General features: G+C 42.4%; 3 protein-coding genes and 1 pseudogene across 4 annotated transcripts in view; all 4 read left to right on the top strand.

The window, feature by feature from the left end:
- The first annotated feature begins 5,232 nt into the window (after positions 1-5,232).
- On the top strand, positions 5,233-7,685 carry LOC130390147 (protocadherin alpha-8-like). Its single transcript, XM_056599912.1, has one exon. The coding sequence runs from the start codon at positions 5,245-5,247 to the stop codon at positions 7,603-7,605; it is 2,361 nt and encodes a 786-aa protein (XP_056455887.1). The 5' UTR covers positions 5,233-5,244; the 3' UTR covers positions 7,606-7,685.
- A 452-nt stretch (positions 7,686-8,137) lies between these two features.
- The window catches only part of LOC130390131 (protocadherin alpha-8-like), a 26,027-nt gene continuing 7,897 nt past the window's right edge, over positions 8,138-26,267 (top strand). The window contains exon 1 of one of the 2 annotated variants that reach the window (XM_056599896.1): positions 8,138-10,694. In XM_056599896.1, coding sequence (XP_056455871.1) covers positions 8,328-10,694 — 2,367 coding nt within the window. In that variant the 5' untranslated portion in view covers positions 8,138-8,327. Of the gene's footprint in view, positions 10,695-18,449; positions 20,895-26,267 lie in introns of those variants that run through there. The other variant, XM_056599897.1, reaches the window with a different exon arrangement.
- Positions 14,596-17,185, top strand: LOC130390146 (protocadherin gamma-A11-like). Its single transcript, XM_056599911.1, has one exon. It carries the CDS (start codon positions 14,777-14,779, stop codon positions 17,156-17,158), a length of 2,382 nt encoding a protein of 793 aa, XP_056455886.1. The 5' UTR covers positions 14,596-14,776; the 3' UTR covers positions 17,159-17,185.
- Positions 21,491-24,188, top strand: LOC130390136 (protocadherin beta-15-like; annotated as a pseudogene).

The following is a 26,267-nucleotide window of genomic DNA, read 5'->3' as shown; positions in this document are numbered from 1 at the left end:
TGCCGTAAATTGTGTTGTTTTTGTCGTAAATAGACAGATATTCCAAGGTATCCTTAAAAGGCAGCTTGGATGTTTTTATTTTCTGCAGTTTAGAGTTCTTCTATAACCTATTTTTGAAAGCAAAACACCAAGCTCAATGATTTAACGAGGCAGGGTTATTTGAAACAATTTATTCAATAAATATTTATGAGAGGTCATTCCTTCTCCTGAATTTTCTTCCTATTTATGTCTAGTGTACAACCCTACTGTCCACAAGCATCACCCCCCCCCTCCCCATATGGATTTGGAGAATTGTTGCCACGTCCCAGTGGTGGAGGTATCATATATATGAAAGAGGGCATTCAATTATACTACAATGATCAATTAGGAGGCCGAAGCCCTAAAGGAAGTGATGCAATAGGTGACTGGGTCGACAACATTTAAGTAAGCTTTACTTTGAGGTCTCTTATATATCAAAGGGGGTCTCAAAGGACGCATACGCTTCAACCTGTGGCTCCAGCCCGACAGGAAATGACTCAGCAAGTGCTCCATCTCGTTGCACCTGCACCCAGCGGCTCGCTTGCAAGATTTTGGCCTGAAGTTATTCCCAGACCTACACCGTAGCCATCCAACCTGCATATCTGAGAATCAGGCCTCTCTTTAATAATGACAAAAATGTATGAGAGAAATACACATTAACTTTTGTCTCATAAGCGGCGTGGTGCCGGCTCCTTTTGACCTTTTGACCCCAGACTTCTGGGGGAATAGCTGAATCAATTCATTAGTCAATCAGAAGCATGTAAATATCTTCCCGCTGGCGTAATAGGGCGAACAAGGTGTCCTTCAACATCTACGCTTCCAGGCGATTGCAACGGTGCCACACATGAGCATATTCGAACATGTTTAATGGTAGTAATTAGCTGTCGAAATTGGAGGCCTTAATCAATAATGAGCAGCTATTGATTTGCTTCCCGATAGAAATTTGTGACAAATGACATGTTATTTAGCATCTACACGTTGAGCTGATTCCAATGACACCAAGCATGACACTCTAGAAAATGGTAACATGTATTTTACATGGTACACCTAGGTGTAGGACATGATTTCGGTGTAGCAAGAGGGCGAGCTTAATCTCATTGGACTCAGCTTAACGTGTAGATGCTATATAACATGTAATTTTTCAAAAATCTCCATCGGGAAGCAAATCTATAGCTGGTCATTATTGATAAAGGCCTCCAAAATCGACAGCTAATTACTACCCCGAAACATATTCAAATATGATCATGTGTGGCACTGTTGCAATCGCCTCGAAACGTAGATGTCAAAGGACACATTGTTTGCCCCTTTATGCCACCGGGAAGATATTTTCATACTTCTAATGGATTGATTCATATTTTAAGGTTCTCGCAGGTAACACTTCTGAGGGGCTTTGTCCAAATGACAGTCCATTTGGGAAAACTTTTTTTCTCTAGGGGCTAGAACTCCAAATCTCGGATATGTTGTTCTCGGGGCCCCGGGAAATGTGTGTAAACAATTTAGCATCCCTAGCTATCTCGAAAAGGCCGGAAAAGGGGTGTGACCTCCAACAGTACAGTAAATGTACATAAGACAGAGGTTAGTTTCTAGTCCCCATTTTTTGTGGGATGGAGGTTTACATTTGTGGCTTAAGGTGTGTAGACACAGCTGGCCTGTGGCCACGTTTTTTAAGTCTGGGGTCAAAAGGTCAAAAGGAGCCGGCACCACGCCGCTTATGAGATAACAAAAAGTGAATGTGTATTTCTCTAATAACTTTTTGTTATTATTAAAGAGAAGCCTGATTCTCAGATATGCATGTTGGATGGCTAGGGTGTAGGTCTGGGAAGAACTTCAGGCCAAAATCTTGCAAGCGAGCCGCTGGGTGCAGGTGCAACGAGATGGAGCACTTGCTGAGTCATTTCCTGTAGGGCTGGAGCCACAGGTTGAAGCGTATGCGTCCTTTGAGACCCCCTTTGATATATATAAGAGACCTCAAAGTAAAGCTTACTTAAATGTTGTCGACCCAGTCACCTATTGCATCACTTCCTTTAGGGCTTCGGCCTCCTAATTGATCATTGTAGTAATTGAATGCCCTCTTTCATATATATGATACCTCCCCCACTGGGACGTGGCAACAATTCTCCAAATCCATATGGGGAGGGGGGGGTGATGCTTGTGGACAGTAGGGTTGTACATCTAGTTTACAACCCCATAAATAGGAAGCAAACTCAGGAGAAGGAATGACCTCTCACAAATACTTATTTAATAAATTGTTTCAAATAACCCTGCCTCGTTAAATCATTGAGCTTGGTGTTTTGCTTTAAAAAATAGGTTACAGAAGAGGTCTAAACTGCAGAAAATAAAAACATCCGAGCTGCCTTTTAAGGATACCTTGGAATATCTGTCTATTTTTTAACCATCGGACCCTAGTTTACGACAAAAACAACACAGTTTACGGCAGCTCCTTTGCCGCGTGGTTTTTAGAGCCATGTAAGGATTAGAGGGGCTGGTCGATAGCAACCACCATAGCAACCATGACGGTCAAGTGACTGGATGCAGCCCCGTTGAAAAAAATAGAATACCACCCTCAGGAGATTAATGATATTTAAATGATTATGACCACGAAGTCTTTATTTACATGGGTTTACATTTCATTCTGTGTAGCATGGAAAAATCGGAGAAACACTCCCATTCGGAATGCATTGGTTTGCATTTCTTTCTTTGGAGCACAGTTATTTTTATTTATTTTCAGTTTTTGAGGAGGTGCTTCAAAGATGCTAATTTGTCTGCAATAATCCAAAATCAAATGGAAAAACCTGTTGGCTCTTTGTCAAGGGAACCCAGGGCGACGCTCACTTCCGGGTTGGCCAACATACGTCATCCCTCCACCACTATACTGTAATAACACATGTTGAAGTTGAATGATAATGAATGAATTTATTCTTTATTCTGCCTTAGTATTTATTTATTTATTTAGCAGCGAAATGCAGTGTGTGTGTGTGTGTGTGTGTGTGTGTGTGTGTGTGTGTGTGTGTGTGTGTGTGTGTGTGTGTGTGTGTGTGTGTGTGTGTGTGTGTATAACATGCTATTTTATGTTGAAATGCGAAGTAATCCAGTGTTCACGAAAACGTACACTGTCAACGTATGCTTTTGGCGACTGGGTTGGCTCTCAGATATACGTGTTTCTAACAAGATGATATCATTAAAAGTTGCATAAAGTAACGGTTTAATAACACAAACGCAGGAAACACGTGAGTTGCTAGTTTAGCGAAAGCAGCGTCCCTAACAACCTGACGTCGTTGAAACATGCGAGCGAGCCGATAAAATCTTCCTAATAACTATAAAACTAAAGATCAGACACAATCACTGACTGAAGATTATGCAAGTAAAAAGTATATTTCTCGCTAGAAATGTTATTAGAAACACGTTTAACTGTGAATCGGTCCTAAAATATTGTATTTCCCATTCAGATAATAAAGATTAATAAAGATCATACACATTCACTGACTGAAGATTATTCAAGGAAAAAGCACATTTCTCGCTAGAAATGTCATTAGAAACACGTTTAATGGTGAATCTGTCCTAAAATATTGCATTTCCCATTCAGTTAATGCTGGATTTTGCGTATCATATGCACGCGAAATGGACGTATCCGCCCTCCACAGTAGTTAATGCTGGGTTTTGCGTATCATACGTTCTATAGGCTACATTATCCCTTACATAACCAGCAATGACAATGGTTTTATACCCATGATTTAAACGGCATGAGAGCTGCTGGTTTCAGTAACATCATATCAACCGTGTTATAAAAAGTATGTCCGCCATTTTCACAGAAAGATATCCTAAAAACTATCCAATAGGAAAGATGCTCACAGCGTATATTAGAGACGTAGTGAGGCACCCCCCATGCCCAGGGGCGATTCTAGGGAGTGTGGGGGCCCTAGGCAGAGGATTCTTGACGGGGGGGGGGGGGTATGGAGCGATTGTTGACGGGGAGGGGGGGGGGGGGGGGGGGGTGGAGGTATGGAGCGATTGTTGACGGGGGGGGGGGGGGGGGGGGTATGGAGCGATTTTTTTTTTTTTTTTTTTTGGCTCTAGGGGGCCCCCTAGTAGTGGCCCGGGGCCCCAAGCAATTGCGGGGCCCCAAGCAATTGCCTGGTATGCCTAATGGGATGCAGCGCCTCTGCCCATGCCGTCGGCAGAATACACCGAAGGGTACCTTTCCCGTCACCGACCGACGGCAAAGGCTACCTTTCCCGTCAGTCACCGACGCCAAAGTGCCTTTGTCAACAGTCGGTATTTGACGTTCTCGGAGTGAGACTGTGTTGTTTTGAACATGAACATTTTAAGTGAATTGTAACTTATCTACGGAAAAAATATTGATGGGAGTGTGGGTTCCAAATATTTCAAGCATTCAACTCAGAATCCTAGCCTTGTCTTGTCGCTGTCCATGGTGCTAGAAGAGACCGCTGCCGTCCATGATGTCCAAGCGGTATTGCGGTTCTGCTAAATGCTTGTTAATATATTTAAGTCGTTTGAGTGTTCTGCTAAATTAGAACACTTTTCTTTTTCTGTAAAATAACTTCACAAGGTGCTTTGCGGGTATGGATTGTCGTTCATAAACCTTGGCTTCAGAAACCTCCTCCAAACTGCATTAATTGTTAAGAGGATATACTTAAATATATTTCATCCACTTCAATGTACTGTTTGATTAAGGAAAACACAAAAACATATTATTTATCAAGATTATTTTTGGAATATGGGAAACATGTTATTTCCTATTATATCAAAATACATGTTGTATCAAAATAACAGTAAACATGTGATTAAATCATTATACATGAGTATTAATATGCATATTATCATGCATATTATTATTATTATTATCATTATTATTATTATGAGTCGGTAGCTGCAGTTATGAGTCGGTAGCTGCACCAGAATTGTCCGTATATATACGAATCACGAGTCTCTGTTACCCAATGTTAGAATGGCGTTGCACGTGAATGATCACTGGGTGTCAGTATACGAGTACAAATGTAGTTTTCGAAGTAACCCTTTGTTAGAAAGAGGGGTCCACCCCTCTGCAGCGCCTGCACGGACTAGGTGGAAATAGGAACCGATGGCTAAGGTTCAATCTGACGGTGGAAATATTATCATAACCTACTAGAGAACGAGTGGATTACTTTTTCGTTGATCTCAATCCTCGATTCACCTTTGACGGTGTTCAAGCGGAAGGATTGGCCCATTATGGAGAAAAATGAACACTTGGCAAGCATCGCTTATGCCGTCGGTTTTCTCTTACTTTTGCTATGCAACGTTTCGGCGCAGATCCGCTATTCCATAACCGAGGAAGTTAAAAAAGGAACGGTGGTTGGTAATATCGCAAAGGATTTGGGACTGGATACTAATTCATTGAAGGAGAGAGGATGTCGAATCGTGCCGGGGTCTACGGAGTCTCTGTTCCAGGTCAACCAGCACGATGGTATATTGTATGTCAAGGAAATCATTGACAGAGAGACCGTGTGCGAACGAACAAGTCCGTGCTTGATCAATCTGAAAACTGTTCTGGAAAATCCTCTTGAGATTCATTATGTTGTTGTCGAGGTGCTAGACGTGAACGATCACTCTCCCAGCTTCTCGGAGAAGGAGGCTCGTTTAGAGGTTTCTGAATCCAGTCAGCCAGGATTACGGATTCAACTCCAAACCGCTCGTGACTCGGACGTTGGTCAGTTTACAGTTCAAGAGTATAAACTGAGCCACAACGACCACTTCCGTTTAGAAATTAAAGATCGTGGAAAAGACGGTAAAATACCCGTGTTAAATCTGCTAAGGCCGCTTGATAGGGAGACAAAGGCCAGTCATAGATTACTTCTTACTGCCATCGATGGAGGAAAACCCCCGAGATCAGGTTCAGTGCAAATCCAAGTGAATGTTTTAGATGTTAATGATAATATGCCAATTTTTACCAAAGAAATTTATGCTGTTGATTTGAATGAAAATGCCCCTATAGGCACCACCGTAATACAAATAAATGCCACAGATTTAGACCAGGGATCGAACGGAGAAATCCTCTATTCTTTCGGTAATAACGTGGACCGCACAATACTAGAACTTTTTCGCATCGATCCAAATACAGGTGAAATTATTGTGCAGGGTTTACTAGATTTCGAAATGTCAGAGAGCTATGACATTGATATAAAGGCTTCAGATAAGGGATCGGCTCCATTCAAGACAGACAAAAGTGTATTGGTTAATATTGTGGATTTGAACGATAATGTGCCAGAAATAGAAGTAACTTCGTTTTCAAGGGCAGTTGCGGAAGATGCTCGACTGGGAACAACTGTTGCATTAATAAGCGTGAATGATCTAGATTCTGGGCTTAACGGAAAAGTCGTTTGCTCTTTAAGTGATGACATTCCTTTCACGTTATTTCCTTCTACTCAAGACAAAATGTATTCGTTGGTCACAAAATCCCCTTTAGACAGAGAGAAGCAGTCTGGATACAATGTTAGAATTATTGCCTGCGACTCAGGAGTGCCAATGCTATCTTCAGAAAAATACATACACATTGTAGTATCAGATGTAAACGACAATAGTCCTACATTTCCATTAAGCCATTACACATTCTATATCACTGAAAACAACAACCCAAGTGCTTCCCTTTTTTCAGTCAGAGCCTCCGACCCAGACGAAGATTCAAATTCCCTCATTTCATATCATATACCAAGAGTGGAACGGGAACATTCGTCCTTTCTTAACATCAACCATGAAAGCGGCGTTATAGTGGCCCACAAAAGCTTTGATTTTGAAACTCTTAAAACGTTCCAATTTCATGTTGTTGCCACGGACGGGGGAACTAACTCACGAAGCAGCAACGTCACTGTTCATGTGTTCATTCTGGATGATAACGACAACCCTCCGGTTATCTTACATCCGCTCAGCTCTAACGGTTCTGCTGAGGGAGTAGAGGAGGTTCCTCGCAATGTTCCTGCAGGCCACCTGGTGACTAAAGTGAGAGCCTACGATGCTGATATAGGATACAACGGCTGGCTGTTATTCTCACTACAGGAAGTGAGTGACAACAGTCTCTTTGGTTTGGATCGCTATACTGGACGGATAAGAACACTGCGCTCATTCACAGAGACAGACGAGGCTCAACATAAACTGGTCATACTGGTCAAAGACAATGGGAACGTGTCACTCTCAGCAACAGCTACTGTGGTTGTCAAGCTGGTGGAGCCCAAAGAGGCCATTTCAGCTTCTGATGTGAAAAGTGTTTCAAAGGCAGACGATGAGAGCAATGTCACTTTTTATCTGATGATAACTCTGGGCTCTGTCTCTGCTCTCTTCATCGCCAGCATCATCATGTTGGTTGTGATGCAATGCTCCAAACCAAGGGAACTTAGTGCTGCAAAGTATTTACAAGAAACCAACTATGACGGAACTCTGTGTCACAGCATCCAGTACAGATCTGGAGAGAAACGCTATATGTTAGTTGGACCCAGAATGAGTATAGGATCTACTATAGTCCCGGGGAGCAATGGGAACACTCTAGTGGTCCCCGACAGGAGGAGTACATCTACAGAGGTAAGATCAATGAGATATTGAATTGTTTGATTGTGTTGCTTATTTTGATGAAGGGAATAATTAAACCCAAAATGAGTTTAGCATCTAAAATAGCAATAATATAGGGCAGCAATGGGAATGCTTTGTGGTTATACAGACCATATCAATTCTGCAAAACCTCAACATTTAAAACTTTGAACACTCATACGTTCATTTCGGTAATTTGTTTTTTCGTTTTGAATAATCACAAGGGTCCTGACGAAATTATTTCTGCTATATATCGATATATCTATCTATCTATACATCTATAGAATTATGCATCTTTTTTTCTATCCATCCATGTATCTATCTATCTATAGATCTATATTTTTGTTTCGACAAGTTTCTTTAAATTCTTGAGTTTTGAAGACTCACCTATGCCTCTAATGCATTCGGAATATTCACACAGTGTTTCCGTTGTCTCACGAGCCGCTGCAGTGTGTCTGGTGGTCGTGGGGTGGCAGTGTAGCCAGCAAATGAAAACACGGGGTCTCATCACAGCCTCTCGTCATTCATAGCAGTCTCGCCCTTGCCATTCTGTAGTTGCTCGGTCGAAACATTCGTTCGTGTGATTTGGGCCATTTATTTGTGAGAAAAACAAAGGCCGTTTTTAAAGATTATTTCACCTAATCGTTTTATTTCAGGAATATGGTGGATACCGCTCATTCGAGGGATCGGTTTTAGTTTTAAGACTTTGGACTACATTATATTATATTATTCGAACGATGGAACAAAGACGACGGAGTCGGGAGCCATGGAGGCTGCTCCGGCGCCTCGATGCTTTTTTGGTCGCATTGATTTTTGTGTTTCATACTGCCTCTGCACAGGTTCGGTATTCAATATCCGAGGATATTAAACGAGGAAGTATTGTGGGAAACGTCGCGAAGGACCTTGGACTTCATGTAGCTATCTTAAAGGAGAGAGGATTCCGTATCGTTTCTGGCTCGAACGAACAGCATTTTGAGATCAACCAAAACGACGGGAATTTGTACGTGAGCCAGGCTGTAGACCGGGAGAGGATGTGTGAGCGGAGCAGTGTTTGTCTCGTCAATCTGAAAACCGTTCTAGAGAACCCACTGGAAATACACTACGTGTCAGTGGAGGTGGTGGATGTAAATGATCATGCTCCCGTTTTTTCAGATAAAGTCCAACGTCTTGAAATATCTGAATCTGTATTACCTGGTGCTAAATTTACATTACAGGCTGCACAGGACCAAGATGTTGGGTCATATTCTGTCCAACATTACAAACTGAACCAAAATGAACATTTTCGTTTGGAGATCAGGGATAGAGGGAAGGACGGTAAAATACCTATTCTCAATATGCAGAAGCCACTCGATAGAGAGTCAATGAGTAGTCAAATGTTACTGCTAACAGCTTTGGACGGGGGGAAACCTCCAAAATCCGGTACTGTACAGATTATAGTTAACGTACTAGACGTTAATGACAATTACCCGGTTTTTACTAAAGATAGCTATTCCGTTTTGTTGAATGAAAACTCAGCTATTGGCACCACCGTGTTACAAGTAAATGCAACGGATCTAGATGAAGGATCCAACGGTGAAGTAATTTATTCGTTTGCCAATCATGTCAACGAACAAATCCGAAAAGTATTTGAAGTTGACGCCAACAAAGGAGTCATAATTGTAAAAGATGTGATAGATTTTGAGACGGACGACAGCTACGAGATTGATATACAGGCGTCGGACAGAGGTTCCGCTACACTTAAAACAGACAAAAGCGTATTGGTCAAAATAGTTGATCTTAATGATAATGCACCGGAGATTGAAGTGACATCTTTTTCCACTGCTCTCCCCGAGGATTCTAGAATCGGAACCACTGTAGCATTAATCAGTGTAAGTGACAAAGATTCTGGTCTGAATGGGAAAGTAGTTTGTTCTATGACGACAGGTTTGCCTTTTACAATAATGCCATCGTCCCAGGAAAACATGTACTCTGTCGTTTCCAAGAGCGCGCTGGATAGGGAGAAGCGATCCCAATACGACATAACAATTACGGCTAAAGACACCGGTGAGCCAGCACTCACGGCTGACAAGACGATTAGTGTTCTTATATCAGATGTGAACGATAACCATCCGGAGTTTTTAGTCAGCAAATACGATTTTTATATCAGTGAAAATAACGTGGCGGGTGCCCCAATGTTTTCAGTCAAAGCGGTTGATTCAGATGAGGGTAGCAATGCGCTTGTTTCTTATCGCATTCTCAAAACTGAAGGTGACATTAACAAACGCGCATCTTTTTTAAATATAAACCCGGAAAATGGCGAGATATTAGCTCTGAAGTCTTTTGATTTCGAAGTGGAGAAAACATTCCAGTTCAAGGTGTGTGCCTCGGATTCTGGAACTCCGTCGCTGACCAGCAACGCCACAGTCAACGTGTTCATTCTGGATCAGAACGACAACGCGCCCGTTATCTTGTACCCGACCAGCACCAACGGTTCCGCAGAAGGTGTGGAGGACATTCCGCGCAACGTGAACGCGGGTCACTTGGTCACCAAAGTTAGAGCTTATGACGCCGACATTGGATATAACGGATGGTTATTATTTTCCATACAACAAATTACTGACCACAGTCTCTTTGGTTTGGACCGCTATACTGGACGGATAAGAACACTGCGCTCATTCACAGAGACAGACGAGGCGCAACATAAACTGGTCATACTGGTCAAAGACAATGGAAACGTGTCACTCTCAGCAACAGCTACTGTTGTTGTTAAGCTGGTGGAGCCCAAAGAGGCCATTTCAGCTTCTGATGTGAAGAGTGCAGCGACTGACATTGTGGATAGTGGCGTGACATTTTATTTAATGATAACTCTTGCTTCAGTTTCAACTCTATTTCTTATCAGTATTATTGTGCTGATTGCAATGCAGTGCTCTAAAACAACAGACGTATCCTCCAAGTATTTACCAGAAACCAACTATGACGGAACTCTGTGTCACAGCATCCAGTACAGATCTGGAGAGAAACGCTACATGTTAGTTGGACCCAGAATGAGTATAGGATCTACTATAGTCCCGGGGAGCAATGGGAACACTCTAGTGGTCCCTGACAGGAGGAGTACATCTGCTGAGGTAAGAACGATCAAATATTAAATTGTTAGCTATTTTTGCTTATTTTTCCTGACAACAACATTAAATCAGGTCAAACGAAAACAAGCATTTTCCGCATGTTTGATAGGGTTATCAAATTACACATTATACGTTCTTTGCATCGGTTCCTGACGACAAATTCCTTTGAAGAATATCTCTTTATTGTCACACATATTATATTGTCACCCAAAATAGTTATCTATATTTGATTTAATCCTACGAAGATTTGTGTTCATAAAAAAAACGAATTGTATTTAGTGTTTTGTTTGTCTTTGTCTCAGTGTTTACCAGACAGTTAAGGCCTTTACATACTTCTACTTTAGAAAGTGCTTGCAATGTTTCTCTGAATCGCTTGGTGTCAGTATAGATTTAGAAAATATCGTCTTGTGAACGACCACACTCTGCCTGTAAGCCCGCCTCCATAACCCATTTCATTTACAATATCAGTGAAGCTGCAGCTTTCCCTGGATACTACTACATTGTTATTACATGATAGCTGTGGACAATATCGAAGCTTTTCAAATGGCAAAATGAGAATCGATTCAATTCCATTACAGTTTTCTCCGACTTAGTATTTTTCATTTTTTTTGTCAAATCATGGAACAAAGAGGGTGTGTAGCCGCGCGCCTCAGACAATGGCGATGGCTCGTCTGCATGCTTCTGCTGTTATGGACCGTGGCCTCGGCGCAAATACGATATTCCATTTCTGAGGAGGTTAAGGAAGGGACCGTGGTTGGAAATATAGCCAAGGATTTGGGACTCGATACGAAAACACTGAATCACAGAGCGTTTCGTATTGTGACTGGTTCTACAGACTCCCTGTTTCGGGTAAATCTGGACGACGGAATATTGTACGTGGATCGCCAATTAGACCGAGAGGAGATATGCGGACAGATCAGCGCTTGTGTGATCGACTTGAAAACCGTTTTAGAAACCCCACTTGAAATTCATTATGTATCGGTAGAGATTCTGGACCTGAACGACCATTCCCCCACCTTCCCGGAGAAAGAGACTAGATTAGAAATCTTTGAGTCAGCGCTACCCGGCGCTCGGTTTCAACTGCAGGCGGCCCATGATCTGGACAGTGGCGTTCACTCTATCAAACAATATAAACTCAGCTCTAATGAACATTTTCGTTTAGAGGTGAACGATAGAGGGGAGGATGGAATTATCCCTATTTTACATTTACAAAAACAGTTAGATAGAGAAACCATGGGAAGCCATAAATTACTGCTTACTGCCATGGACGGAGGAAAGCCTCCTCGATCAGCTGCTATCGATATTCTTGTTGACGTCTTAGATGTGAACGACAATTTGCCCGTTTTCACACGAGACTCCTATACTGCAGTATTAAAAGAGAATTCTCCTATTGGTACGACAGTTGTACAAGTAAACGCCACTGACCTCGACCTAGGATTAAATGGGGAAGTGGTTTATGCATATGGTAGCAACGTCAAAGAAAAGATACGGAATCTATTTGATGTAGATATTAATACAGGTGAGATCGTTGTTAAAGGAGTCATTGATTATGAAGAAAAAGATAGATACCAGATAGATATAAAAGCATCTGACAAGGGAACTGTTCCCTTGACAACTGACAAAAGTGTAATTATTAAAATAGTAGACTTAAACGACAATGCCCCAGAGATTGAATTAACGTCATTTTCTAGCGCAATACCAGAGGACTCCCGAACAGGAACCACAGTGGCTTTGATTAGCGTTAACGACCGGGATTCAGGGGTCAATGGGAAAGTAATTTGTTCTATTAAGAACAAAGTTCCATTCGAACTGATCACATCGTTGCAGGATAACATGTACTCTGTGGTCACCAAATCCCTCTTAGACAGAGAGAGGGAGTCTCACTATGACATTGCAATCCTGGCAAAGGATGGAGGGGATCCGTCATTATCATCGGAAAAAAACATTAGAATCGATGTTTCAGATGTGAATGACAACAGTCCCGATTTTTTAATCAGCCCTTATACATTCTATGTTCCTGAAAATAATAACCCCGGAGCTTTGGTATTTTCGGTAAGGGCCTCTGACCGCGATCTAGGAGACAATGCTCTGATTTCATATAGCATTTTCAAAGATGAAGTTCAACATAACAAGCTCACATCCACTCTAAACATTATTCCTGAAAGCGGGGACATTTTTGCACTTAGAAGCTTTGACTTTGAAAGTGTAAAAACCTTCAGATTTCAAGTGATTGCCCGAGACTCTGGAAGTCATTCACTGAGCAAAAACGTCACTGTGAACGTGTTCGTCTTGGACAAGAACGACAACCCTCCAGTTATCTTACATCCGCTCAGCTCTAACGGTTCTGCTGAAGGAGTAGAGGAGGTTCCTCGCAATGTTCCTGCAGGCCACCTGGTGACTAAAGTGAGAGCCTACGATGCTGACATAGGATACAACGGCTGGCTGTTATTCTCACTACAGGAAGTGAGTGACCACAGTCTCTTTGGTTTGGACCGCTATACTGGACGGATAAGAACATTGCGCTCATTCACAGAGACAGACGAGGCTCAACATAAACTGGTCATACTGGTCAAAGACAATGGTAACGTGTCACTCTCAGCAACAGCTACTGTTGTTGTTAAGCTGGTGGAGCCCAAAGAGGCCATTTCAGCTTCTGATGTGAAAAGTGCAGCGACTGACATTGGGGATAGTGGCGTGACATTTTATTTAATGATAACTCTGGCCTCAGTTTCAACTCTTTTTCTCATCAGTATCATTGTGCTGATTGCAATGCAGTGCTCTAAAACCACGGACGTATCCTCCAAATATTTACCTGAAACCAACTATGATGGAACTTTGTGTCACAGCATCCAGTACAGATCTGGAGAGAAACGCTACATGTTAGTTGGACCCAGAATGAGTATAGGATCTACTATAGTCCCGGGGAGCAATGGGAACACTCTAGTTGTCCCTGACAGGAGGAGTACATCTGCAGAGGTAAGAAATAACATATATGTGTAATTTACGTAATTCATGGTTGCTCGCCTTTGAATATAAACCGATATTTATTCATAAAGCATAAAACGTATCACAAGGTCTAAGGTGTTTTCAGTCACATCTACAAAGTATTGTTTTAAAAAAGCTTTCAAACACGTAGGCTACTGAAAGTGTATTACATTTCTAAAAATGTGGAATCCAATAAAATAGATGTTTAATGGGGGATGTGTTCGCTCTTGTTGCTATTAAGACATGCATCTTCGTACCCCTGCATACTTAATACATTATATTTCCTTACTGGAGGTATCACCTTTGCAACGTCATGCCTGTCCGTGGAGGTGGTGGTGAAGATAGGGCAGGATGTAGTGGTGGTTAAGGGGGTGGTGGTGTAGGAGCAAGGGGTGGTGGTGGTGCAAAGGTAGTGGAGGAGGTGCTCGAGGTGGGGGTGGTTGTGGTGATGGTAGTGGAGAGGTTGTTAAAGGGTGATAGTGTTCGTGGTTGAGGGGGTGGTGGTGTTGGTGTTGGTGTTGGACTTGGAGGGAGGGGGGGATGATGGTGAAGGTAGGATGCAGTTTCACCAGTCTGACATTTAAAGATACTTGTTATTGCGACTGGATGTTTCTAATAATTAGAAAATACACTTTTAATTTAGATTTTGTCCATTCATGTTCAATTGAATATGCTGTGTTCCAATGTCACAACAACATGATGTATTTGTTTATTTATACACCGTTTATTCGGCTTAAGGTTCTCTATGTTATCCCCAAAATTTGGTAGCCATAGCATGCATACTGCAATGAGTTTTCTGTAACAATCATTTTGACCGCGATTGAAAGGATGTCTTTTACCTTAACATCGCGAGGTGGCACTGCTCTACTATATAAACCTTGCTCAGGTTGGTCATCATTGGGAGGAGACCGCCTCTCCCGTGTTCAGCGATACACAATGCTGTGATTACAGGGGTAGTAGCCTACTCCGAATGTTAAAACTGTTTAGAGTTGGCCTTTATATCATCGCCCTTGTTGCAGCTGTGCTGGATCTAACCTAATAGGGATATAATTGCGCTGTTTTTAAATATACGTTTTCGGTATTCGTGATTCAATTGCATTATGGAACAAAAAGGACGTCATCCATGGCGACAAAGAAGACCGTTTGCTTTCTTTGTGTTCGCATTCACGATGCTTCTTGTGGAGACATCCGGCCAGATCAAATATTCTATATTTGAAGAAATTAAAGAAGGGACCGCAGTAGGGAATATCGCTAAAGACCTCGGACTGGATCGGAACATGTTGAAACAGAGGAGATTTCGCATTGTATCGAGTGCTACCGAGCCCCCTTTCCTGGTAAATCAAAATGATGGCATTTTATACGTGAACCAGAGCATAGATCGCGAGAAAATTTGCGATCGGGTCAGTGTTTGTTTGATTAACCTCAAGAGCGTGCTGGAAAACCCTCTCGAGATCCATTATGTCGCAGTGGAAGTGTTGGATGTAAATGACCACTCGCCACTTTTTCCAGAGGAAAAGAAAACAATAGAGATTTCAGAGTCATCCTTACCAGGAGCAAGGTTCCAATTACACGCTGCCTGGGACCCAGATGGGGGGATACATTCTGTTCAACATTATATGCTCAGTGCAAATAATCATTTTAGGTTGGAGGTGAAAGATCGCGGGAAGGAGGGTAAAGTTCCTATTTTGTATTTGCAAAGCCCGCTTGACAGAGAAAAATCTAGTTTTCATAATCTATTACTTACGGCAACGGACGGTGGGAAGCCTGCCAGAACAGGGACGGTGGAAATACACATTGATGTGTTAGATGTGAACGATAATATGCCTGTTTTCACAAAGGAGGAGTATTCTGCGTCTTTGAACGAAAACTCCCCGATTGGCACCACAGTCCTTCAAGTAAATGCCACGGATTTAGATGAAGGCTTGAACGGCGAAGTTATATATTCGTTTGGTAACGTCAAAAATAAGGTCCGAGAAGTGTTCGCCGTTGATCAGATGACAGGCGAAATAACAGTGAAAGGCAGTATGGACTATGAAATTGAGGACAGTTATGAGATTGATATTCAAGCATCTGACAGAGGAGCTGTACCATTCAGAACGGATAAAAGCGTCAGCATTCAGGTTGTGGACCAAAATGACAATGCACCAGAAATTGACGTGACCTCGTTGTCTAACACAATTTCCGAAGATTCTAGACCAGGAACCACGGTAGCATTAATAAGCATAACGGATTTAGATTCCGGAATCAACGGAAAAGTTACGAGCCTTGTAAGCGGCGATGTGCCTTTCACACTCGCACCTTCCATTCAGGACAACATGTACGCGGTGGTCACAAAGTCCCCGCTGGACAGAGAGAAGCAGCCCTTCTACGACTTAACAATAGTGGCCAAAGACGCAGGGAATCCACCCCTGTCCTCTGAGCTTACATTAACAATCGCTGTCTCAGACGTCAATGATAACAAACCTGAATTTTCCCGAAACCTTTATACGTTCTACCTTAATGAGAATAACGCCCAGGGGACATCGTTGTTTTCCGTGACGGCGACGGATCGCGACGAAGGAGAAAACGCAGTTATTACGTACCATATCATAAGAGACGGTAGCACTGACAGTAAGATAACACCAATTCTAAACATTAACCCCGAAAATGGAGATATACAGGCGCTTCAAAGTTTCGATTTTGAAAAACTGAAAATGTTCAAGTTCCTCGTTCTTGCCTCGGACGGAGGGATCCCAAAAATGAACAGCAACGTCACAGTCAACGTGTTCATTTTGGATCAGAACGACAACGCTCCAGTTATCTTGTATCCACTCAGCTCCAATGGTTCTGCTGAGGGCGTTGAGGAGACGGCGCGTAACATGAAAGCAGGCCACCTGGTGACTAAAGTGAGAGCCTATGATGCCGATGTGGGATACAACGGCTGGCTGTTGTTCTCTTTCGAGTTGGTTACGGACCACAGTCTCTTTGGTTTGGACCGCTATACTGGACGGATAAGAACACTTCGCTCATTCACAGAGACAGACGAGGCTCAACATAAACTGGTCATACTGGTCAAAGACAATGGGAACGTGTCACTCTCAGCAACAGCTACTGTGGTTGTCAAGCTGGTGGAGCCCAAAGAGGCCATTTCAGCTTCTGATGTGAAAAGTGTTTCAAAGGCAGACGATGAGAGCAATGTGACTTTTTATCTGATGATAACTCTGGGCTCTGTCTCCGCTCTCTTCATCGCCAGCATCATCATGTTGGTTGTGATGCAATGCTCCAAACCAAGGGAACTTAGTGCTGCAAAGTATTTACAAGAAACCAACTATGATGGAACTCTGTGTCACAGCATCCAGTACAGATCTGGAGAGAAACGCTACATGTTAGTTGGACCCAGAATGAGTATGGGATCTACTATAGTCCCGGGAAGCAATGGGAACACTCTGGTGGTCCCTGACAGGAGGAGTACATCGGATGAGGTAAGATCAATGAGATATTGAATTGTTTGATTGTGTTGCTTATTTTGATGACGGGAATAATGAAACCCAAAATGAGTAGCATCTAATATAGCAATAATATAGGGCAGCAATGGGAATACTCTTGTGGTTTCACAGACCAGACATGCTTCTGAAGCGATAAGAAGACTGTTATCATCATCATATAAATTCTGCAAAACCTCAACATTTAAACCTTGAACATTCATACGTTCATTTCGGTGCTTTGTTTTTTCGTTTTGAATAATCACATAATCACAACTCGCCATGGTCCTGACAAAGGTCTGTTTGCTATATATTGATTTATCTATCTATACATCTATAGAATTATGCATTTTTTTTCTATCCATCCATGTATTTATCTATCTAAAGATCTATATTTTTGTATAGACAAGTTTCTTTAAATTCTTGAGTTTTGAAGACTCACCAATGCCTCTAATGCATTACCGTGCTCTCCGTTGTACTGTTTTCGAATGCCATCTATTTAAGTCGGTATCTATATGCTGCAGTCCATGCTCTATATCTATAGTGTGGCAACCCGGCTTGGTGAGTGAGCCGCCTCCTTCCAATAAGCACACCAACTGGAGCTTACTTAAAGCCAAAATTGCACTTTAATTCATTCATAAATGATATAACTAACAAAGTAAACCAAAAACTCAGCTTTGGAGGAATCAACAGTCTTTTTCCTCCGGGTGGAATCACATCACCCACGAGACTGGTCTCTCCACACACGCGAACCAGGAGAGCCCTGAATGAGTGTGGAAGCATGCTTTTTAAAGCATGCTTCCACACCTGCTCGTCAGGTGCTCCGCATTTCATTGATTGGCCCCAATGTTCTTACTGGCGCCAACTGTTGAGAATCGGTGGTACACTCCACAACCTGCCCCCTTGGCCTCCAGGGGCGCTGTGCCAGAGACGGGTTGCCACAATAGGCATTCCCCCAAAACGAGCCATGTACACATTTAACACTGTTATACATATCACGAGTGTGTTAAAGCCATGTCAATATTTGGGGCCACATATACCCATTCAATATTTTGAATAGGCCTATTCATACAGTTTTTCCGTTGTCTCACGGTCCGCTGCAGTGTGTCTGGCGGTCGTGGGGAGGCAGTGCAGCCTGCAAATGAAAACACGGGGTCTCATCACAGCCTTTCGTCATTCATAGCCGCCCACACCCTTGCCATTCTATAGTTGTTACGATCGAAGCATTTGTTCATGTGATCTCTGGGCTATTTATTTGAGAGAGAAAAACAACATCGGTTTTAAAAGATTATTTGACCAAATTGTTTGAATTCAGGAATATGGTGGATACAGCACATTCGAGGGACCGGATTTAGTTTTAAGACTTAGGGCTACATAATATTGTTTTATTCGAATGATGGAACAAAGACGACGGGAGCCATGGAGGCTGCTACGGCGCCTCGATGCTTTTTTGGTCGCGTTGATTTTTGTGTTTCATAGTGCCTCTGCACAGGTTCGGTATTCCATATCCGAGGATATTAAACGAGGAAGCATTGTGGGAAACGTCGCGAAGGACCTTGGACTTGATGTAGCTATCTTAAAGGAGAGAGGATTCCGTATAGTTTCTGGCTCGAAAGAACCGCATTTTGAGATCAACCAGAACGACGGGAATTTGTATGTGAGCCAGGCTGTGGACCGGGAGAGGATGTGTGAGCGGAGCAGTGTTTGTCTCGTCAATCTGAAAACCGTTCTAGAGAACCCACTTGAAATACACTACGTGTCAGTGGAGGTGGTGGATGTAAATGACCATGCTCCCGTTTTTTCAGAGAAAGTCAAACGTCTTGAAATATCTGAATCTGTATTACCAGGTGCGAAATTTCCATTACAGGCTGCGCAGGACCAAGATGTTGGGTCATATTCTGTCCAACATTACAAACTGAACCAAAATGAACATTTTCGTTTGGAGATCAGGGATAGAGGGAAGGACGGAAAAATACCGATTCTTAATCTGCAGAAACCGCTCGATAGAGAGTCACTGAGTAGTCACAGATTACTGTTAACAGCTTTGGATGGAGGAAAACCTCCAAAATCCGGTACTGTACAGATTATAGTGAACGTACTAGACGTTAATGACAATTACCCGGTTTTTACTAAAGATAGCTACTCTGTTATGTTGAGTGAAAACTCGCCTATTGGCACCACCGTGTTACAAATAAATGCAACGGATCTAGATGAAGGATCCAACGGTGAAGTAATTTATTCGTTTGGTAATAATGTCAACGATCAAATCCGAAAAGTATTTGAAGTTGACGCCAACAAAGGATTCGTTATTGTGAAAGATGTCATCGATTTTGAGACAGACGACAGCTACGAGATTGATATACAGGCGTCGGACAGAGGATCTGCTCCCCTTACAACTGACAAAAGCGTGGTGGTAAAAATAGTTGATCTTAATGATAATGCACCGGAGATTGAAGTGACATCCTTTTCCACTGCTCTCCCCGAGGATTCCAGAATCGGAACCACGGTAGCATTGATCAGTGTCAGTGACAAAGACTCCGGTCTGAATGGAAAAGTAGTTTGTTCTATGACGGTAGGTTTGCCTTTTACAATAATGCCATCGTCCCAGGAAAACATGTACTCTGTCGTTACCAAGAGAGCCCTGGATAGAGAGAAGCGATTCCAGTACGACGCAATAATTACGGCTAAAGACACCGGTGAGCCAGCACTGACAGCCGAGAAGACGATTAGTGTTCTTATATCAGATGTGAACGATAACCATCCAGAGTTTATAGGCACTAAATACGATTTTTATATCAGTGAAAATAACGTAGCGGGAGCTCCAATGTTTTCAGTCAAAGCGGTTGATTCAGACGAGGGTAGCAATGCGCTTGTTTCTTATCGCATTCTCAAACCTGAAGGTGACATTAACAATATGGCCACGTTTTTAAATATTAACCCAGAAAATGGCGAGATATTAGCTCTGAAGTCTTTTGATTTTGAAGTGGCCAAAACATTCAATTTCAAGGTGTGTGCTTCGGATTCTGGAACTCCGTCGCTGAGCAGCAACGCCACAGTCAACGTGTTCATTCTAGATCAGAACGACAACGTGCCCGTTATCTTGTACCCGACCAGCACCAACGGTTCCGCAGAAGGTGTGGTGGACATTCCACGCAACGTAAACGCGGGTCACTTAGTCTCCAAAGTTAGAGCATATGACGCCGACATTGGATATAACGGATGGTTATTATTTTCCATAAAACTAATTACTGACCACAGTCTCTTTGGTTTGGACCGCTATACTGGACGGATAAGAACACTGCGCTCATTCACAGAGACAGACGAGGCTCAACATAAACTGGTCATACTGGTCAAAGACAATGGGAACGTGTCACTCTCAGCAACAGCTACTGTGGTTGTCAAGCTGGTGGAGCCCAAAGAGGCCATTTCAGCTTCTGATGTGAAAAGTGCAGCGACTGACATTGGGGATAGTGGCGTGACATTTTATTTAATGATAACTCTGGCTTCAGTTTCAACTCTTTTTCTTATCAGTATTATTGTGCTGATTGCAATGCAGTGCTCTAAAACCACGGACGTATCCTCCAAGTATTTACCAGAAACAAACTATGATGGAACTCTGTGTCACAGCATCCAGTACAGATCTGGAGAGAAACGCTACATGTTAGTTGGACCCAGAATGAGTATAGGATCTACTATAGTCCCGGGGAGCAATGGGAACACTCTAGTGGTCCCTGACAGGAGGAGTACATCTGCAGAGGTAAGAAACGACAATCACACACATTTTATTGTGTCAGGTTCTCCCCTAACAGTTTGTTCGACTGCATCATCCATAATTTGTTATTTAATTTCAGCCGTATTCAATGTCAGTTCCAAGTTACTTAGTATATTCATTCGATTGTGTCTAAACTCCCGGGAACAAACACGCTGTCCATTTTCTAAAAAAATACATTAATCATTTGATTGTCCATGCAATTGAATCATGTACACTTTATCCATGTTCAAAATCATTGAAAGTTTATATTATTTTGAGAAATATAATTGGAATTAGTTTTAGTTTTTTAACAGGCATTGTTTCATTATACTTCCATACACTTTGTTAAAGTCTATACCCTGCAATAATATTGAGCATCGCGTGGTGTCAGTGAGAAGCCGTATAACGTTTACGCTTGTGTTGGCCACAGATGATAAGCCCATCCTTGTTCACGTCGAGATTTTGGGATGCGCTAAACCATTGTGCGGGAGTGGCGTTAGAGGAATAACCAGTATCCACACTGCTTCTAAATCTTTGTTGGATAATATCCTATGCATTTTTCATGCTGGGATGGTGACAGAGGAACATTTTGTGGAATATATGTTTTAGCTGGAATTTGTCGTCTACATTTTTCTCGCAATGGAACAAAGAGGACGGCGGACGTGGAGGGAGCGATGGCTGTGGCTTTCCTGTTTTTTCGCTATGGTTGCCTTTAGAAGCGTTTCTTTGGCTCAGATACGATATTCCATCGCTGAGGAGGTTAAAGAAGGGACTGTTGTTGGACACATCGCTAAGGATTTAGGACTCGACAAGAGCACATTGAGAAACAGAGGCTATCGTATTGTCCACGGCTCGACGGAGCCCCTATTCCAGGTTAATCAAGACGATGGCATTTTGTATGTGAACCGGAAAATAGACAGGGAGGAGGTATGCGAGAGAAGCAAAGCCTGTGTAATAGAACTGAAAACTGTTCTGGAGAACCCGCTAGAGGTCCATTATGTAGCGGTGGAAGTGTTGGATGTGAACGACCACGCTCCCAGCTTCCCCGAAAAGGAAAAAAAAGTTAGATTTCTGAATCTGCGTTACCAGGAGCTCGATTTCAACTACACGCCGCGCACGATGGGGACAGTGGATTATTATCTGTTCAGCAGTATAAATTAAGTCCTAATGAACATTTTCGGTTGGAGGTTAAAGATCGTGGTGAAGATAGGAAGACTCCAATTTTAATTCTCCAAAAGTCACTAGATAGAGAATCAGTTAAAATACATAATTTACTTCTGACTGCTGTCGATGGAGGTAAACCCCCAAAGTCTGGTGAAATGAAAATAACAGTAGTAGTAGTTGATGTCAACGATAATCACCCAGTCTTTACCAAGGACTCTTACTCTGTGCAGCTGCAGGAAAACACTGCTATAGGCACTACTATTATACAAGTTAATGCAACAGACCTGGATGATGGTGCTAATGGAGAAGTTGTGTATTCATTTAGTGATGATGTGCACGGAAAAGTGCGGGAATATTTTGATTTAAATTTAAAACTGGGGAAATAACAGTGTCAGGAATCATAGATTTTGAAGAACGTAACAGATATGAGATTGACATCCAGGCATCAGACAAAGGGGCAGTTACATTGACAACAGATAAAAGTGTGATTATTAATATCATTGACGTGAACGACAATGCACCCGAGATAGAAGTAACTTCATATTCCAAAGCCCTTCCAGAAGATTCTAAGTCAGGGACAACAGTGGCTGTAATTACAGTAAAGGACTCAGACTCCGGTATCAACGGAAAGGTGCTATGTTTTATAAACCAAGATGTTCCGTTTACACTGACTCCATCTGTACAGAATAACATGTTCTCCATAGTAACCAAAACACCTTTAGATCGAGAGAAACAATCTCAATACGATGTTACAATCATCGCTAAAGACGCAGGTGAGCCATCCTTGTCCTCTGAAAAGACTATCCGGATCGATATATCAGATGTGAACGACAACAGCCCCCAGTTTCTTCTGAGTCCCTATACTTTCTATCTTACTGAGAACAATTCTCCTGGAGACTCCATATTCAAAGTGCAGGCGACTGATCAAGACGAAGGGAATAACGCGCTTATTTCCTACCATATCTTTAGGGGCGGAGACAATCTGTTATCTTCCTTTTTAAACATTAACCCTGTAAACGGAGATATCTCGGCTTTAAAGAGTTTTGACTTTGAAAAATTAAAAACGTTTAGATTCCACGTTGTGGCAACAGACTCTGGAAGTCCGTCTTTAAGCAGTAACGTTTCGGTGAACGTGTTTCTTCTGGACCAGAACGACAACCCTCCGGTTATCTTACATCCCGTCAGCTCTAACGGTTCTGCTGAAGGAGTAGAGGAGATTCCTCGCAATGTTCCGGCAGGCCACCTGGTGACTAAAGTGAGAGCCTACGATGCTGATATAGGATACAACGGCTGGCTGTTATTCTCACTACAGGAAGTGAGTGACCACAGTCTCTTTGGTTTGGACCGCTATACTGGACGGATAAGAACACTGCGCTCATTCACAGAGACAGACGAGGCTCAACATAAACTGGTCATACTGGTCAAAGACAATGGGAACGTGTCACTCTCAGCAACAGCTACTGTGGTTGTAATGCTGGTGGAGCCCAAAGAGGCCATTTCAGCTTCTGATGTGAAAAGTGCAGCGACTGACATTGGGGATAGTGGCGTGACATTTTATTTAATGATAACTCTGGCTTCAGTTTCAACTCTTTTTCTCATCAGTATTATTGTGCTGATTGCAATGCAGTGCTCTAAAACCACGGACGTATCCTCCAAGTATTTACCAGAAACAAACTACGATGGAACTCTGTGTCACAGCATCCAGTACAGATCTGGAGAGAAACGCTACATGTTAGTTGGACCCAGAATGAGTATAGGATCTACTATAGTCCCGGGGAGCAATGGGAACACTCTAGTGGTCCCTGACAGGAGGAGTACATCTACAGAGGTAAGGCCAGTATTCGGATTACAATTTTTGAGGCATGATATTGCACTGACATTAACTAAAGTAAAAGACGTGAAACTCTCCGGAAGGCTTAGATGTGCAAGAACTGACCATGGTACTTCAAAAGTCCTCATTGCTTATTCCTTTTGAAAGATATTATTCACCCAACACAATGTGCTATAGTGTCTATGCGAGTGTGAGTATTGCGTGAAAGTATGGATTTTTAGTCAAGCTTAGACGTTGGTCGTTTGAGCTGTCCGTGGTGCTGAAACTGCATACTGCCTGGGTTTAGGCATGGCATTTGACAACGTTCCGACGAGATAACGAAAATGAATGGCAACGATTTTGATAATGGCCACACATAATAACACTAAGAATAAGCCTACCACGATTAATAATTAATAACAATAAAAGCAATAATACAAATTAGCATTATGTTATTTTTGCTATTATCATTATTATTAACGTTATTTTTATCATGATTATTGGTTGTATTCTTCTTATTAATAATATAATTATAGTTTGCATTATATTTATTATTATTGTTGTTATAACAATAATTAAATAATAATAATACTTAACTATTATGAGCCTTGAAATAGTCGTGTTATTTTGAAAATAACGAAATGTTGATGATGAGAGAACGACAGTGATCCTATCCTGACGTTTGGTGTCAGTAGTGTCTCGTGGCGTCCCTCTGAGTTCTGTTTCGTCATCGACATTTAGGTCCGCCCCCGAATAGCGGTTCTGTCCTCAGTCAGTCTACGTGTTAGTCAACGGTGGAAAAATACGTTTTAAGACGTTTTTTTATCTTAGTAATCGTGATGGGAAGGACATACATTCGATTACCACGGATTTAACACAGTGCATATTTTCTACAAATCAATTATAGGCCGTTCATAGAAGGTCCCGTCTTTGTATTTAGTAGGCTACAACCATGGAACAAAGAGGACGCGAGGCATGGAGACAGCGATGGTGGTGGCTTGTGTTGCTCGCTGTGCTGAACCTTTTGAGGAATGGGGCTTTAGCACAGATCCGCTATTCTGTGTTTGAGGACATGGACGAGGGAACGGTCGTTGGGAATATAGCGAAGGATCTAGGCCTGGATAAGAGTACGTTGAATTCCAGAGGATATCGTATTGTGGTGGGAACAAACGACCCCCTTTTTCAGGTCAATACAAATGATGGAATATTGTATGTGAGCAGGAAAATCGACAGAGAGGAGGTGTGTGAACGAATCAATCATTGCTTGATCAACCTGAAAACCGTACTTGAAAATCCTTTGGAGATCCATTATGTGTCCGTGGAAATACTCGATGTAAATGATCACTCTCCGAGTTTTCCCGAAAAAGAGAAAAACCTTGAGATTTCTGAGTCTGCGCTCCCGGGAGCAAGATTGCAGCTCCAAGCGGCGCGCGACCCCGACGGAGGACCGTTTTCGGTTCAGGGGTATAAACTCAGCCACAACGAACACTTCCGAGTGGAGGTCAAGGATAGAGGAGAAGACCGCAAAGTGCCCTTTTTAGTTCTGCAAAAGCAGTTAGACAGAGAAAGTGTGGCGAAACACAGGCTTACATTGACAGCGTTTGATGGAGGAAAACCGGCTAAATCAGGCACTATAGAAATCAATGTTGTTGTGCTCGATGTAAATGATAACTCTCCGGTTTTTGAAAAAGATGTTTATTCTGCCACGCTTATGGAAAATGCTCATATCGGATCAATAGTTATCCAGGTAAATGCCACTGATTTTGATCTGGATGCAAATGGCGAAGTTGTGTACTCATTTGGTGAAGAAGTCGATTTAAAATTAACAGATTTATTCAGTGTGGATCCAATGAACGGTGAAATTCGAGTTAAAGGTATGATTGATTATGAGAAAAGCAAGAGCTATGAAATAGATATCCAGGCATCTGATAAAGGACATGCTCCATTAAAAACGGACAAAAGTGTGATCATAACCGTAGTCGACGTTAATGACAACACACCAGCAATAGAAGTTACGTCATTTTCCAACACCGTTCCGGAGGACGCAAGAATCGGAACCACGGTGGCTCTGATCAGCGTGGGTGACCTGGACTCGGGGGTGAACGGGAAAGTGATCTGCAGCATCACGGAGGACGTCCCGTTCACCCTGTCTGCGTCTCTGCAGGACAACATGTACGCCCTCGTCACAAAGTCCAAGCTGGACAGAGAACAAATGTCTCGATATCACGTCACAGTCGTGGCGAGAGACGCAGGTGTTCCATCCTTGTCGTCTGAAAAGACCATACGAGTTGTTGTGTCTGACGTGAATGATAATGATCCCGAGTTTTCATTAAGCTCCTACGACTTTTATATTACTGAAAATAACGCTGCGGGTGGCTTTGTTTTCTCGGTGAAGGCCTTGGATC

This window comes from Gadus chalcogrammus, chromosome 10 (genome assembly GCF_026213295.1).
Source record: "Gadus chalcogrammus isolate NIFS_2021 chromosome 10, NIFS_Gcha_1.0, whole genome shotgun sequence".
Taxonomy (NCBI): Eukaryota; Metazoa; Chordata; class Actinopteri; order Gadiformes; family Gadidae; genus Gadus; species Gadus chalcogrammus.
Note: the sequence above shows the minus strand (reverse complement) of the source record. Positions and strands in the feature narration are given on the sequence as shown.

What these genes read in the sequence shown, in the direction of transcription:
- LOC130390146 (XM_056599911.1), top strand. Translation starts at nt 14,777, where the DNA reads ATGGAACAAAAAGGACGTCATCCATGGCGACAAAGAAGACCGTTTGCT.
- LOC130390147 (XM_056599912.1), top strand. Translation starts at nt 5,245, where the DNA reads ATGGAGAAAAATGAACACTTGGCAAGCATCGCTTATGCCGTCGGTTTT.